Below are 15,854 nucleotides of genomic sequence, written 5' to 3' on the forward strand. Positions count from 1 at the left end.
ACAGTAACATGCACATCATAACAAAAGGCATAAACTATACCCTCCCTATTCCTTCTTTTAAAAGGAGCTCGGTAACTAACATCTAAAACTATTCCCATCCATCTGAGTGCAAATTTTTTAGTACATGCCTCACAATAAAAAATACATCCATAAACATCTATTAGCTTTTCTTCTAACCAGCTTTTCTTTATTTTCTTGTAATCAATGTTATTTTTTCCCAATTTTATTGAATCAAGATCAATATCATTTTTTTTACCAATTAAAGTACAAACAGCTACCATCTACAAACAGGTTGAGAATCTTTGCTTCATTCCTCACCTGGCCATCATGCTCAGAGACTATCCTGAGAAGTGCGTGAACCGCATGTTCTTCCTGTAAATTTTCCAGTCCAGGACTGACTGGGTCTGGAACGTCTCCTAAACCATCTCCTCCAAAATGTGAAAATGAATGATTACTTTCCCCAAGAAGTGAATCTGAGGCTCCACGGAATACAGGAATCTGTATTGAAAGAGTTTGCAGTTGGTTATAAGCATGTACTGTAGTTACTGTGACAACCTCAGCAAGGATCTCTATCTCTGAATCCCTACTCTCCCGTCCTCTGAGTCCTTGCCCTCCCGAGTCCCACTCACCATAATCCTCAAGCCCCTATTCTTCTTCATTTCTGACTCTCCTCATTCTTACCCTTAAAGGAAAACCTGCAGCAAGTTGAGTTGGCATGGGCCCAGCTACAAGAACTAGAAAAGGGAGTAAAGGACACTATATGGAGCTGGCGAGAAACCATCCTTTACAGAAAGGATCGACTCTGTGTACCCAAGAGCACTTCACATCTGGAAGTCCTGCGAAGTGGCCACAATTCCTCATTGGCAGATCAACTTGGTTGCCACAAGATTAGTTGCCCACGAATTCTGGTGGCCAGTTTGGAGCCAAAATGTAACAGGCTGCATCACCTCTTGTGAAGTATGCGCCTGTAATAAGGTGCCACATCATCTCCCTCATGGATTACTATTGCCAGTACCAGTACCCTTGAGACTGTGGAAATGGGTATCAATGGACATTCCATTGTGTGGAATTACCATCTTCATAAGGAAAGACCACAATTCTAGTGGTGGTGATAGATTCATTCATCAAGATGGCCTATTTAATAGCCATTGGGGCAGATTTTAAAAGTACACGCGCGATGTACATTTGTGCATGCTACCTGGAGCGCACAAATGTACGCCCGATTTTATAACATGCGTGCACAGCCGTGCGCATGTTATAAAATCAGGGGTTGGCGTGCACAAGGGGGTGCACACTAGTGCATCTTGCGCACGTCGAGCCCTTGGGGAGACCAGCTGGCTTTCCCGTTCCCCCAACACCTTCCCACCCCCCAGCCCGAAAAAATAAAACCCTGTACAGTTATCTCACAAGTTACGCCTGCCGATTGCTGGCGCACGATCCCCCAGCACAGCACCCATGTGGAGGCCTCTGGCCACGCCCCCGCCCACACCTTTTTGCAAGCCCCGTGACTTACACGCGTCCCGGGGCTTTACGTGCATTGCCGGGCCTTTTGAAAATAGGCCCGGCGCGCGTAACCCCCCTATGCGCATAAATCTTTAAAATCTGCCCCATTACTGTTCTTCCCTTTTCCTGTGAAACAGCAGACCTTCTAGTTTAAGTAGTGCGTCTGCATAGTCTACCATCTCATATCTTCTCTGACCAGGGCTCCCAGTTTGTTGCACACTTCTGGTGATAGTAACTAATGTAGCAAGCCACTATAAACCAGGTTCCTGCTCCCACAAGCTTATCACGAGTTGGAGCCTTACAATGTGGATGGAGCTGCATCTGGATCTGAGTGATGTGTTTTGTACCTCTCAAAAAAGGATTTTCAACCCTGCAGGGACTGCAAGCTGCCATAGCCAAGGTGAATGAATATAAAATTACGTTAAAAACCTCTGTTTGCTCTCCTGTGAATGACAAATATTCTGCAAGAACTAGCATCCAGCACTCAGTGTTAACAAGTTGGGGAAAGAGATGTACTGTTTAACTTGCCCAGAGAACAGCATTACATAGCCAGTAGAGGAGGAAGCCAAAGGAATGCTGGTAAACCATTTAAGTTAGAAAAGGTGCAATTTGGCTGGCTCTGTGTGTGAGGGGCAGAGACAGCCAAGAGTTGGAGCCAGGAAGAGAGGAGTGCATCTGGCATCCCTACAATCAGTTCTTCTCCTGAAGAGCAAATTATCGAGAGGGAGAGACAGCAGTTTGCACTCTGAGGAAATAGAGAGACAGACAGCAATTCTTGCTTCATAGCCGAGCTACATGTAAAATCCCAACAAGGGACAGATGAGCCAAGAGCTGAGAGATTGAGAGACTTCCTTTCCAGAGATATCCAGGCCCAGGAGCACATAGGTGGATCACCCTCCTAAGAGACTGAGTTAAGTAATCTAAACTTTGCACAGAGAGTAATTTATCAAAGGAGGGAGAAGGTTTATTTCTTTCCTTTTATTACAAATTCAGTATCTTATCTTAACTGCTTCAGCGTTTCAGCTGAAGTCAAGCATAAACCCTTGCTGGCAGGTAGTGGGAAAGAAAAACTGGTGGATCGTGGTCTATCTGTAAAAGACTGAAACCAGGCTCGCTTTCTGTTTAATACCAAGTAAACCATTTGGGGAAGCTCCACAGGAGAGAGAGACCTTTCACACATGGCAGTGCTCATCTGTTTGGTTTGTCATCTCGCCAGCTTCACCATCATGTTTTTTATTTTGGGGTTTTTTTTCTATACAATTTTGTGTTTGGGACACTCTTACAAACTGGTGACATTGGGGTGGATCTCTTTCCTCTCCCCTTTTTGAATACTCAGGGGTAAAGACAACTTTTGAAAGCTGTGTACTTCACTGCTTTTCCCCTCCACCTTTCTCTATTAGCATTCCCTATTGTTTTTACTATCCATATTAGTATGCCCTAGCTAACAGGCCATGCCCAGTGTTATTTTTTCCATTGCTTGATTTAAAATAAGAAAACTGCAAGTTTATATTATACATCACTACTGTGCTTTTCCCATTTAATGTTCTAGTTGGATTTACTGTCTACTTAGTAAAGGGTTAATTATTGTTCTATTCTGGTGTGATGGTTTTAAGAACATAAGACTTGCCATACTGGGATCAGATCAAAGGTCCATCAAGCCCAGTATCCTGTTTCCAACAGTGGCCAATCCAAGTCACAAGTACCTGGCAGGATCCCAAGGGGTAGATAGATTCCAAGCTGCTTATCCCAAGAATAAGTAGTGGATTTCTGTAACTCCACCTTAATAATGGTTAATGGACTTTTCCTCCAGGAACTTGCCAAACCTTTTTTAAATGCAGCTAAACTAATAGCTTTCACCAAGTCTTCTGGCAACAAATTCCAGAGCTTAGTTATGCACTGAGTAAAAAAATATTTTCTCTTATTAGTTTTAAATGTATTACCTAGTAACTTCATTGTGTCCCCTGGTGTTTGTACTTTTTTGAAAGAGTAAATAACTAATTAACATTTACTCATTCCATTCCACTCATTATTTTATAGATCTCTATCATATCTCCCCTCAGCCATCTCTTCTTTAATCTGAAGAGTCCTAACCTCTTTAGCCTTTCTTCATAGGAGAATTGTTCCATCTCCTTTATCATTTTGTTGCCCTTCTTGTAACTTTTCTAATTCTGCTATATCTTTTTTTTGAGATGTGGTGACCAGAACTGCACACAATACTCAAGATGAGGTCACACCATGGAGCGATACAGAGGCATTATGATAGTCTCTGTTTTATTCTACATTCGTTTCCTAATAATTGCTAGCATTCTACTTGCTTTTTTTGGGTGTTGCTGCACACTGAGCAGAAGATTTCATTGAAGATGAGCATACAGGAAGGACTAATGCTGTAAGTGTAAAGTACTGTGAGCTGTCTGGCACACAAGGAGGAGCTGCAGAAAGGACTCCTACAGCTCTACAAAGAATTCTGTTCTCCCCCAAGGAAAAAGGCAGCAGTGGCGACAGCAGCATAAAAGGAGTAAGAGAAACCCCTGGACTCTGCCTAGTTAGAGGTGTATGCATGTGAGAATGGGAGTTAGAGGTGTATGCATGTGAGAATGGGAGTCTGCTTGGATGTGTGTACGTGAATGGTAACTTACCTTGGGGATGTGTGAAAAAGCTTTGTGCCACTCCCACTAATCCATGACAAGCTCAGGGTGACTGGAAATCAAAGGTTTTCAGGTATGGAAAGCTGGGGAGTTTTCCTTTCTTGTTTTAATTATTGGGTGTTTGATGGGTCTGCTAGTATGAAATATTTTATTGCTGTTTGGAAATTTTTAAACATTTTATGAGTACTTAATCATTGGATTTTCTATTTGTCATCTGTGTGATAATATTTTTATTAGTATGATTTATTATGATTGATTTATATTTATTGATTTTGTTTGATTTATAAGGACTGGGGTTGCACTGCATACAGATTCTGGCTTGCTATTGATCTCCAGTTCAGTTTGTTTTCACATTTCGATTTCTATTTTATGGTTTTTATTCTGTATTTGTGTTATGACCGTCGATCGCAGATAGCTGCGACCACTTCTACTTACATCTTGTGCAGCCCTTCTTCCCTCTCCGGGCCTGCTCGCGGCGGGGGCTAGCCTCCACTGCCACATACTTCTAAGTTCCTCGTGGCGGCTGGGACACCGTCGCCATCCTCACAGACTTTGGGCCTTCCTAGGCGCACACATTTGCTACCGGCTCCTCCTTTGAAGACGCTACGGCAGGAACCTCAGGGGCGTGCCTGACTGATGACATCACTTGGTCTGGGTTCTTAAGCACTGCCTTTGTCCCTTGCTAGCTGACTTGGCAACGAGTTCCATCGCTACTGGTGCTTACTCCTATCTCCTCGACCCGTGGTGGCTGTCTCCGTTCTACCTTGCACTCCAGCTCTGGCTTAGGCACCCGCTCCTCGGGGGCCTGCTTGCACTTCTATCGGAGATCTGGTCTCCTGGCTTCCCCCGCTCCTCAGGCTAGCCCTGCGCTCCCAGAGGTCCTATCTACCGGCTCCTTGGGGCTGCCTCTCAGGACTGCCACACTACCTTGGAGATTCTACTTTGTGCTCCCCTGCTCCTCTGGGCAGTGCCTATGTTCTACACCTGTGACTGTCTGTGCTTGCCCGCTCCTCGGGGAAGTGCCCTCGTTTACTCTTGTGGCTGGAATTACCCCTCCCTGCTCCTCGGAGTTGCCTACGTCATAGCCTGGAGACTCGACTAGGGCTTCCCCGCTCCGCAAATTGCCTATATCATCTCGTCTGTGCCTTCCTCGCTATGCAGCTCTGCCCCTCGGGGCTGTCTCTGCAGCATACCTCCTGCCTCGCGCTCTCCGCTCCTCGGGCCTGCTAGCGCTGCTCTCTCAGAGGCCCCTGCCCTGGCACTTGCTCTCCAGCTCAGCCTGCATACTGTGGGGTCCCTCTGCACTGTGTCACCCTGTTTCTCGGGACCTTCCTACAGACTTCTCTCCACAAGCTCCTGCTGCACTTGACCTCACCTCCCAATGGTGAAGACCTGTGGGGCTCCTCCCCTCAGGTGGTATCAACCCTTACCTCTGGCCCAGGGTCCACGAAACCCACGAATCTTAACAATTTGGTAAGGGTTTGTCTATGTACTGCATGTGTGACTGAGGTGAGGTATTCTGGTAGCATGTAATTTCTGTGAATGGATCTATAGCAGCCAAGCTTGTTCTGTTTTCCTAACAGGAGGTATATTGGCGTTTTAGGACCTGATGTAATATTTGCAGTATTGCCTTTCCTTTCCTAGGTGAGGTTGTTAATGTTTAAGTATTGGCACTTAGTGCTGTTTTGGTATGGGAGGCGTATTCTATTGTAATTCTAATTGTTTACTTCATAGCTTTCTGCGCACCAAGCCCACATCCAAAATTGCTTTTGCTTTTTTTGCAGGGTTTTCTGGTTGGCACACAGCAGTGCCTGTAAATATAATTTACATGGTGTAAGTGAATATTTTAACTCAGAAAACTGAAATTTGAATGTCATTTTCGTGTAAAATCTATTATAAAATGCATAATTTTTAAAGGTGTGTGAGGTGGTCTGGGGGTGTGGACAGCGCTGAGATTGGTGGGGGGTGAAAGCCTGAGAGCCTAAAAGGATGCACCATAACAAGGGAGCTGGGAAAAGTTAGACACAAGCAGCATTACAACCTTTTCTGGGGCATGTGGGAAATTTCCAACCCTGCTTGGAGGAAGGCGCTCTACCGGCACTCATAATGGTGAGTAGATTTGCATCAACATAAGAAAAAACTGACAGCATTATGTGGAGTTACTTTCCTCTTTACAAGCATAAATTTATTTAAATACATTTTGAAGCTGGGGAAAACTTAACTCCATTTAGATATTTCAAAATTCAGCTCCATTAAAATGCTGTTAGAAAGAGTGAGGCACTGAATTGCAGCACTATACATTCTGAGGAATAAAATAACTCCTAAATGAAGAGCTCCTTCCTAGGACTGGCCAGTAGCTTGGTAGCAATGCTATAAACTGAATATGGAGGACACAATTTCAATTTCCAAGGCAGGACTTTGCTTCCCGTAAGTTGACTGGGGATGCTATGGAAGAAGCATTCACAGCCCCTGGGAGAAGGGAGTTCAGCCATTGCTCAATGACAATAATGAGTGACAAGACTCACGGTCCACCTTAGTTGGATTCCAGAGGGAGTTGCAGTTTGTAAGTCCTCGCTGAGGACTGTGGCTGCAATGGCTGAGCCAAATTAGGGGTGAGATAGAAAATGAGGATAAATCCCATGTATTTGCAAGTAAAGTATAATTCTGATTGACCCAGAAGCCCAAAAAGGAGCAGAAAGGAAGTGCTGGGCTAAAAAAAATAATTCTTTCCTCTAAAATCTTAAAGCTTTCTTCCAGGTGCTGTGTAGTAAATAAGAACATTGGTTCTTACCTGATAATTTTTGTTCCTGTAGTACCACGGATCAGTCCAGACCGTGGGTTATGCCTCCCTTCCAGCAGATGGAGACAGAGAAAAACTTGAAGGTCACCCTCACTTAACCTGGTGTGCCTCCTGCATCCCTTCAGTATATAGATTAACCAAGCAGAATAATAAATAACCATACTAGCAATGAATCAAGCAATGACAGAACTGCAATAATAAATGTATCACATTGAAACAACAACCTGTAGTGTTCTTTCTTAGTATGCTGCAATAAAATAAGATAAACCAGATACACGCGCACAGATTCTTAAAAATACCAACACCCAATGCCACCCACTTCTAATCTTTGGGCGGGTGTCTGGACTGATCCATGGTACTACAGAAACGAAACTAATCAGGTAAGAACCAATTTTCTTTTCCCTGTACGTACCCAGATCAGTCCAGACCGTGGGATGTACCAAAGCTTCCCTAAACCAGGTGGGACCTTGCGAGACCCGCGTGCAGTACGCCACTGCCAAAATTGCAGCTTTCTGGAGCCTGAACGTCCAAACGGTAGTGGCGAGCAAATGTGTGGACATTGAAATGTCTTCCAAGTAGCAGCTCTACAAATCTCTTAGGGCGACACCAACTGGAATTCGGCCCAAGAAGCCACCTGAGAGCGAATAGAATGGGCTTTCAGGCCCTCCAGAACAGGTCGATCTTTACAAATGTATGCGGATGAAATGGCTTCTCTCAACCAGTGTGCAATGGTTGCCTTAGAAGCTTTCTGACCTTTCCTAGGACCGCTCCAAAGGATAAATAAATGATCTGATAGTCTGAAAGAATTTGTGACCTCCAAATAGCATAACAAAGAACACCGAATGTCTAAACGACGAAGCTCTCTTGTGTGTGGAACTTCTTCAGACAAATTGGGAAAAGCCAGAAGCTCAACAGACTGACTTAAATGGCAAAAAGGCAAAAAGGACGGGACTGTTTGGCAAAAAGGACGGGACTGTTTGAAGAGAAACTCCCGAATCAGAAATTCTGAAAAAGGGTTCCCTGCAAGAGAGAGCCTGTAATTCAGAAACTCTGCGAGCTGAGCAGATTGCCACTAAAAACACTGTTTTCAACATGAGGTCCTTTAATGTCGCCTTTTTAATGGGTTCAATGGCCGATCGCACAATGCAAGACGTACCATATTAAAACTCCACGATGGACATTCAGGACAGTCAGGGGGCTTCAAGTGCCTTACTCCTCTGAAGAAACGCACCACTTCCAGATGAGACGCTATCGAGCTGCTAACCAGAGTGGCTAGGGCCGCAACCTGTACCCGAAGGGAATTGAAAGATAAGACCTTGGCCAATCCACTTTGAAAAACGTAACATCTGAGCAATAGTAGCGTGTTTGGAAAGAATCCCTTGACATCACATCTCAAAAACTCTCCATTCCCTGACGTATGAGAGAGAAAGGTAGACTATTTTCTGGCTTGCAGCAGTATAGCGATAACCTCCTCCAAGTACCCAAATACAGAATAAAAACCATAAAATAGAAATAGAAATGTGAAAACAAACTGAACTGGAGAGCAATAACAAGCCAGAATCTGTAAGCAGTGCAACACCAGGCCTTATAAATCAAACAAAATCAATAAATATAAATCAATCATAATAAAACATACTAATAAAAAGAATATTATCACACAGATGACAAATAGAACATCCAATAATTAAGAACTCATAAAATGTTTAAAAATTTCCAAACAGCAATAAAATATTTCATACTAGCAAACCTATCAAACACCCAATAATTAAAACAAGAAAGGAAAACTCCCCAGCTTCCCATACCTGAAAACCTTTGATTTCCATCACCCTGAGCTTGTCATGGATTAGTGGGAGTGGCACAAAGCTTTTCACACATCCCCAAGGTAGGTTCCCATTCACGTACACACATCCAAGCAGACTCCCATTCTCACATGCATACACCTCTAACTCCCATTCTCACATGCATACACCTCTAACTAGGCAGAGTCCAGGGGTTTCTCTTACTCCTTTTATGCTGCTGCCACCACTGCTGCCTTTTTCCTTGGGGGAGAACAGAATTCTTTGTAGAGCTGTAGGAGTCCTTTCTGCAGCTCCTCCTTGTGTGCCAGACAGCCCACAGTACTTTACACTTACAGTATTAGCCCTTCCTGTATGCTCATCTTCAATGAAATCTTCGGCTCAGTGTTCAGCAACACCCAAAAAAAGCAAGTAGAATGCTAGCAATTATTAGGAAACGAATGGAGCAAATGCCGACCTGGGAGAGCCTCGAAGAGGACTCTCCGCAGGCCACACACAAAGATGGTCGTGACATCGTGGGGACTTCAAAAACGGAAAACAGAGGGAGAAGTACTCTTTTTGTCTAAAACAATAACCAAGCAACTGAAATGCAAAGGATGTGATGTAGGGAAGAAACATTATGGGTTGTCTTAAAAAAAAAAAAAAAAAGATGCTTCCATTTACACCCATGTGGTTTACAAGCTTCCAACTCAAACAGATCTGATCAAAGACATCCAAAAGGTGGGAAAGAAAGGAGAAGTGTTGCTTCTTGGAGGTTTTACTCTGCTAGATATGCACTGGAGTATCTCTACTGCAGAATCTGCAAGAAGAAGAGAGATAGTGGATACCCTTCAAGGAGCTCTGTCAAACAAATGGTAATGGAACCCACAAGGGAAGGAGTGATGCTTGACTTCGTGCTCACAAATGGGGATGATGTCTCTGATGTTCGGGTAGGTGCTCACCCGAGCACCAGTGATCATCAGAGGGAGTGGTTCGATATGGCAGCCAGAATGGAAAGTCGTCGCCTGAAGATCTAAGTTTTGACTTTCAAAAAATACAGACTTTGTCAAAATGGGGGCGTACCTGGAGGAAGAACTGGAAGAATGGCAGAAAATGGGTGAGGTGGATCATCAGTGGGCCAAATTAAAAGGCAACAAATCTATATGTTAGAAAAGGAAAAAAAAAAAAAAAAGGTAAGAAGGTAAAGAAACTGATCTGGTTCTCAAAGGGGGTGGCTGAAAAATAAAGGAAAAAAGAGCAGCGGTGAAGAAATTCAAAGAAGCCCGAAAAGAAGCTCACAGGGAAGAAAACCTGGTGAAGCTGATGGAGATTAGGAAAGAAATCAGGAAAGCCACAGGTCAAGCAGGACTGCCAAAGAGATAAAACGAGGTGACAAACCATTTTTAAGATACAGTATATCAGAGCAAAGAGGAAGGCCCGAGGTGGTACGGTAAAACTGAAAGGTGACAAGGAGCAACGTGTGGAGAAAAGGCAAAGAACCAGCAGAAACATTAAACAAATACTTCACTGAAGTGTTCACTGAAGAAGAATCTGCATGAAGATTGTGAGGTCCCCCTCCCCCAATCCACAACAATCTGCTTGGCTGCACATTTTACTTGCTGTGCGTTTTCCACGCACTATTACCCTTTACGGTATAAGGGGTAATAATAGCACATCTAAAACGCGCGGCCAAATGGGGGCTAAACGGTGCGCTCAGCCGAGCGCACCATTCTCTATCGGCCTGAAAGATTCTGCAGACTGAAAATCTGTTTGTGACTGAGTGCGTGTGTCTGACACTGGCTGGCAGTGTCATTACTTGCAACTGGTTCAAGAGCCAGACCGGGAATCCAGAATATATCTCTGTAGGAGATATAAGCAGATATGTAGGGGGGCCCAACCAATTTGCATGGATGGAACGGGGACTGCAGCTCCTCTCACCCCTGGGTCTAGAATCTCCTTAACTTCTTAATTATATAGGAAAGATTAAGTTTATTTGGAGATATTTTAGCTCAATTCTGCCGGGTTCCAGGGTCGACTTGGAGTGCTTTTGGGAGCTGTTGACACATTTGCTCCAGGTAAAGTGCATGAGGGCTTCAGATACCCCATGTGCCGATTTTGAAAAAAAAAAATCCCCTGGGCTGATATTTTCCTGCAATCTGTCCCTGGGCAGACTGGCCTGACCATTTGTTCTTTATCTGATGTCATTAGTATGTTACTATGATAAGTGATAAAAATAAAGTTAACCCAGCTAAGTCAGCCATATATGGGTAAGTGGACTTTCAGCCACCTGAAAGCATATGCACACTTTCATAAGATGTGTTTAAAAAAAAAAAAAAGCAGTCTGGAGAGCATTTCAGAGATGCATTTGCAAACTGCATGTGTACATTGAATTTTCCAGTAAAGTATGGGCATTGTAGGCATGCTGCTGGCTTGCTTACATTTAAGGGTATCCATGCACTTTTAGCAGCGTAACAACCCTGGTAATTTTTATTTGAAATTTGACTTGTATTATATAGGCACATTCTTTTGGAGCTAGGCTATTGAAAATCGATCCATAGATGTACTATACCTCGGTCCTGTCACATACTTTGAGAACACGCAACACATTTCTGCACACATTTTCAATGGATGCATTGCCAAAGCAACAAGTGATACCCAGAATTTCAACACTGGGGGAAGCCAGTGCCATCATGATAGCTTGTGCATCATCCACCCCACAGTCGACGTCCACCAGCAGCAACTTCTTAGCCATTTTATACCTGGACCCAAACAGAAATGTACAATAAATATTAGCATAGCTGGTGGCACATAAATGACAAAATATAGTCTTGTGGGGTGTGCACTTGTCCCCAGTGAGAGGGAGGTCAGCTGCATACTGCACGGGTAGGTCTGCTCGCACAAGTTGGCCCTGTAGGGTCTAACCTCTGAGGCTTCTTTCCAGCTTTCAGCCAGTCCTACACCTGAATTTCAGGACTTTTGATAACCATTTGGATTCAGCTTTGCTGTCCTATTCTCCAACGCCCAAAAGGATCACAAGGCCCTAGTCAAAGTAACCTTTGAGAGCTTTTCAAATATATAATAAAAAGCAGAATATCATGATGGAGAGCAGCACGTGGGTTAGTGCAGGGGGCTGTCAACCAGTGAAGCCAGGGTTCAAATCTCAGTGATGCTCCTTGTGACCCTCCATTGCCTCGGATGCAAACTAATGGGCCGATGTAATAAGCTGTGGTGACTCTAGCATGGGTTTGCCCGTGCTAACGTAACCCCAGTGTACAAGAGGGGTTTTTGCTTGGGAAAAATCTGGGGTACAACCCACATTAGGATTATCGTATCTCCATTCAAATCGCAACATTATTAGCTATCACCCTGCAGTGCAGGGCGGCCTGTAAGATGGCAGACCGCTCCTTGTGCCTTTTTTGTTTTACCACAAGAGATTTAACTCCTGGATCAGAACCAGAATTAAAACGTCTTGCAGCATTTATGGAAATGGCAGTGTTCAGAACTCTGAACGGGGTTTAGTCTTCAGTGGCAGCTGTCAATGTAGGGACCAGTCAGTGGCCAGTAAGTGACTAAATTCACATGAAAAGCTGGTACAGCTGAGAGCTGCACTGGCATTGGCAGGAACCCAGAAGAGGAGGTAAGGTATTCTCCTCCTCGGCTGGGAAGGTGGCGGAAGGATTAGGAATTTTGGTGCCACCCAAATTCATGGCTTGTACTCAGATTGTTGCATGAGAGGGCTGACACTGCTGTTACCCATTGAAATACAGCAGATATAACTCACTTTTTTTTTTTTTTTTTAAATGGAAACACCAAGCAAACACCGACACACTACCAGGTCATTTTGGTGCCTTAAAGCACTGCTGAAAGGAGAGGAGAGAAAGAGGGAAGAATGGGGAAAGGCGAGCACGCAAGACGAATCTGAAGAGGAAACGAGGAGGAAGGGAAGAAAGGACTGAAGCCGAAGAAGAGAGCAGAAAGAGAGGGAAAAGAAAGTATTGAAATATCGGTTTTGAAGAAAAAAGGCAAAGAAGGGATAGAATTTAAGCAGAAATGAAAAAAGGACACCAGTGAGAGAGAACAGAAAGAAGAAGAGAGAATTTTAAAAAGCCACGCTCAGCCAAAAAATGTAAGCCAGAGACACCAAAGGTTGGAAACTATTTTATTATCTGATAGAGAATATCCATAAAATATCCAGGTACCCACATCAGAATCTGACCTGGACATGTCTCAGACAGAACTTAAATGTTGATAACAGCTGGATTGTGTTGCCTGATTTGATTTTTTTTTTTCTGGTACATAATAAATTCTCGTGCATGCAGGACATATCCACCAGCCCTGAGGCTCTTGTACTGGATTTTAGTGACAACATTTAAAGAATGTGTATATTCTGAGAGCAGATTACTACAAATTTTCATAGGGAAGGTCCCAGATGACAACTCCCTCACCTCTACCCACCATAGGTGCTAGCTCTGTGAATGCACTGGGCGCTTCAACTTCCAATATTGAACAGACACACTCCTTCTGGCTGGGGCAGAGTAATTTGTGTGGAAGTTAGCATCCCAATCATTTTGACACGTTGACTCCCATGCCTCCCGTCTCCAAATGAACTGCTTGATCACTCCTGGCACCACAATAAACACGTTCTCCAGATTTGCCCATCTGAAATCTGCTAACATTAACCCAATTTCAACTTTAAACAGTGTTCAGACACTCAGTTATCGGGGGAGGGGGACAGGAGAGAAAAAAGCGAAGTGCATGAATGGCTCCATTAAAATCTCTAGGTGGGGTAGCTTGGTAATTGTTTGCACAGGCCCTGATCAAATCCTTCTGAAGATGTTTACTCGCCAGTGTATGATACAACTATATTTTGTAGTAATTGCATAACTATTTTTCCTCCAATATACCCATAAAGATATCTTAAATCATTCAGTTGCATATTCATGCATTTCAGAAATGCAGACATACATTTATTTTATAACATCTTAAACTAACATATTTCGCAACATGCACCAGTAAAAAAAAAAAAAAAGTCTGTTTACATAGAAGGCTGACATTTTAACTTCACCATCGCTAACTAACATGCAGTATATGTTAGAGAAAATGAAAGATTTGTTTTGCATTAACATAACTCACCAGGCTGTCAAGGAAGCGAGAGCACGGCACAGCTCAGCTTAATGGAGTAGTTTTTCTGGAGTTCACTGGTCTGGAGCTTCCTGATGATTTACTCCTGTGGAGGAGGGGTTCCTGCTGTGTAACTTCCAGGAAACAGAGGCAAGGCTGTGCACTGAGAAGTCTCATCCAAAGTCAGGGGCGGCTGGAGGCAATCTGCTGCCTGAGGGGAGGGATGAGATGGCCCCAAGGCACGGCGCGGGCTAAGTCATGGGGGGGGGGGGGGGGGGCTGTCTTTGTAGTCTGGCCCTTTCGGTGATTTCAAATGCAGAAGCGGAAAAGCAGACAGGGGTCAGTGACAATCTTTCTAGGAAGCTGGCAGCCCTGCCCACTCCCAGGAACCTCAAGACTTGCCTCCCACCTTTTCCCCAGCTTAAGTGGGAGATGGGTGAATGGTGGAGTCTGTGTGGGGCGCACTCTCTCTGGGCATTAAGGCACTTTAGAGCCTTGTGCCTGTGCTTCCGCGCCCCCCACCGCCCTTACCACACACCCAAAATTTCCATATTTATAATAACCAATTTTACATAGAAAAGGACACTGAATGTATAGTCTTCTGAGGTAAAATATCTTGAAAACATGAGGCTTTATGCTCCCGATGCATTTGTGCTGTCTTCTCAGTTTATGAATGTTTTTTGCTGTGAACCGCTTTGCTCTAAAGCGGTCTGGAAGAAATTTTTTAAATAAATAAATCATAACCCTGCAATAAACAAAACCTGGAGTGCATATGGGATTAGGCCTATTGTAATGCGGTGTGCGCTTTGCCCTCAGAAAGCCCAGAGTAAACTGAATTACAATTACAATATAGCAAACCTCCCACATTAAGGGGCCGATGCAGTAAAATGCGCATTGAAACATGTGTCCCAGACGGGTGCCCCTTTTTTGGTTTTTTTTTTTTTTTAACATGTGCGCCACCACTTCCCTCGAGCGACCAATGCAGTATTCAAATCAAACTGAAATGAAAAGAGCGCCCAAAAAAAGTACACGTTACTGAAAAAGAGCGTGTCCGTAGTGCTCTGCAGTTTATTGAAATTAGGTGACCATAATGTGCATGCGTTATGGACGCACATCCATTCTGTCAAATGTGTATGGCAATTTATATTGAAAATTATTATTTTGAAAATCAAACGTGCATCCCCAACCTGGAAGAGGAGGTTCCGGTCATGCCGACCATCATCAGCCTCGATGGGCTGGATGCAAACATTGAGCTCGAACTGATGTCATGGTAAAAGCGGCATGACCAGTCTGTTGCCGAGGGATGGCATTCCGTCCAATCTGAACTCAGAGAAATGCATCTGGAGAACATTGTGGCCATGGCTACTATAGCTGGCCTGATGGGTGACCTTAGCATGGCCATCCAGGATCTCTCCACTGCATTTAGGTTAGCAAACCATCCCTGACATCCATCCACTGCCGTTTTAGCTTGCTATGGAGTTTGTCAAATAAAGTTTTTTTTATTGTCTGTAAACAACGTGTTGCGTATTTTTTTAAACCAAAAGATGGATAGTCTGATTGTGGGAGAGGGGAGAAAGTTGTGGGATGGTAAGACAAGGGTTGGGTGGCCATCGGACTTGCGGAACACCGCTCACTTCCCTCACCTGCTACCAGTCAAGGGCTGTTAATGATTGTCTTGGGAACTGTGAAGGTGACATTCAGAAAATGTTTCAAGACAGGGAAATTGTATTTAATCTGTGTTTAATCCCCACGGTTTTGTACTCTGTCCCCATCCGCTACAGGTCTTGTTCAGGCTTACCAGTTCAAGCACAAGGGTCTGTACAAAACATACAAGTGGGAAAAACTCCTAGAGGGCATGTGGATTGGTGGAAACATCACTAATTTTTTTTAGCCATTGGGCATCAATAATAAACATGAATATAGGGGGCGCTGTTCTGCTGAGCTCCAAGATGGATGTTTGAATCTGAAGCTTCTTCCACACCCTGCCGATAAACATCTCTAAATCTGGTT

The 15,854-nt window shown here is 44.0% G+C and overlaps 1 protein-coding gene across 1 annotated transcript in view; it reads right to left on the reverse strand.

Annotated features, from left to right (window-relative positions):
* LOC115093078 (inosine-uridine preferring nucleoside hydrolase-like) overlaps positions 1-14,113 on the reverse strand; it is a 39,383-nt gene extending 25,270 nt beyond the window's left edge. Inside the window, exons 1-3 of the mRNA XM_029604749.1 lie at positions 13,857-14,113; positions 11,293-11,482; positions 319-498 (exon numbers count right to left, since the gene is read on the reverse strand). Of these exons, the coding sequence (XP_029460609.1) occupies positions 319-498; positions 11,293-11,475 (363 nt within the window). The 5' untranslated portion in view covers positions 11,476-11,482; positions 13,857-14,113. The remainder of the gene's footprint in view (positions 1-318; positions 499-11,292; positions 11,483-13,856) is intronic.
* Positions 14,114-15,854: the final 1,741 nt, after the last annotated feature.

The sequence above is a fragment of the Rhinatrema bivittatum genome, chromosome 5 (genome assembly GCF_901001135.1).
Source record: "Rhinatrema bivittatum chromosome 5, aRhiBiv1.1, whole genome shotgun sequence".
In the NCBI taxonomy this organism is placed as follows: Eukaryota; Metazoa; Chordata; class Amphibia; order Gymnophiona; family Rhinatrematidae; genus Rhinatrema; species Rhinatrema bivittatum.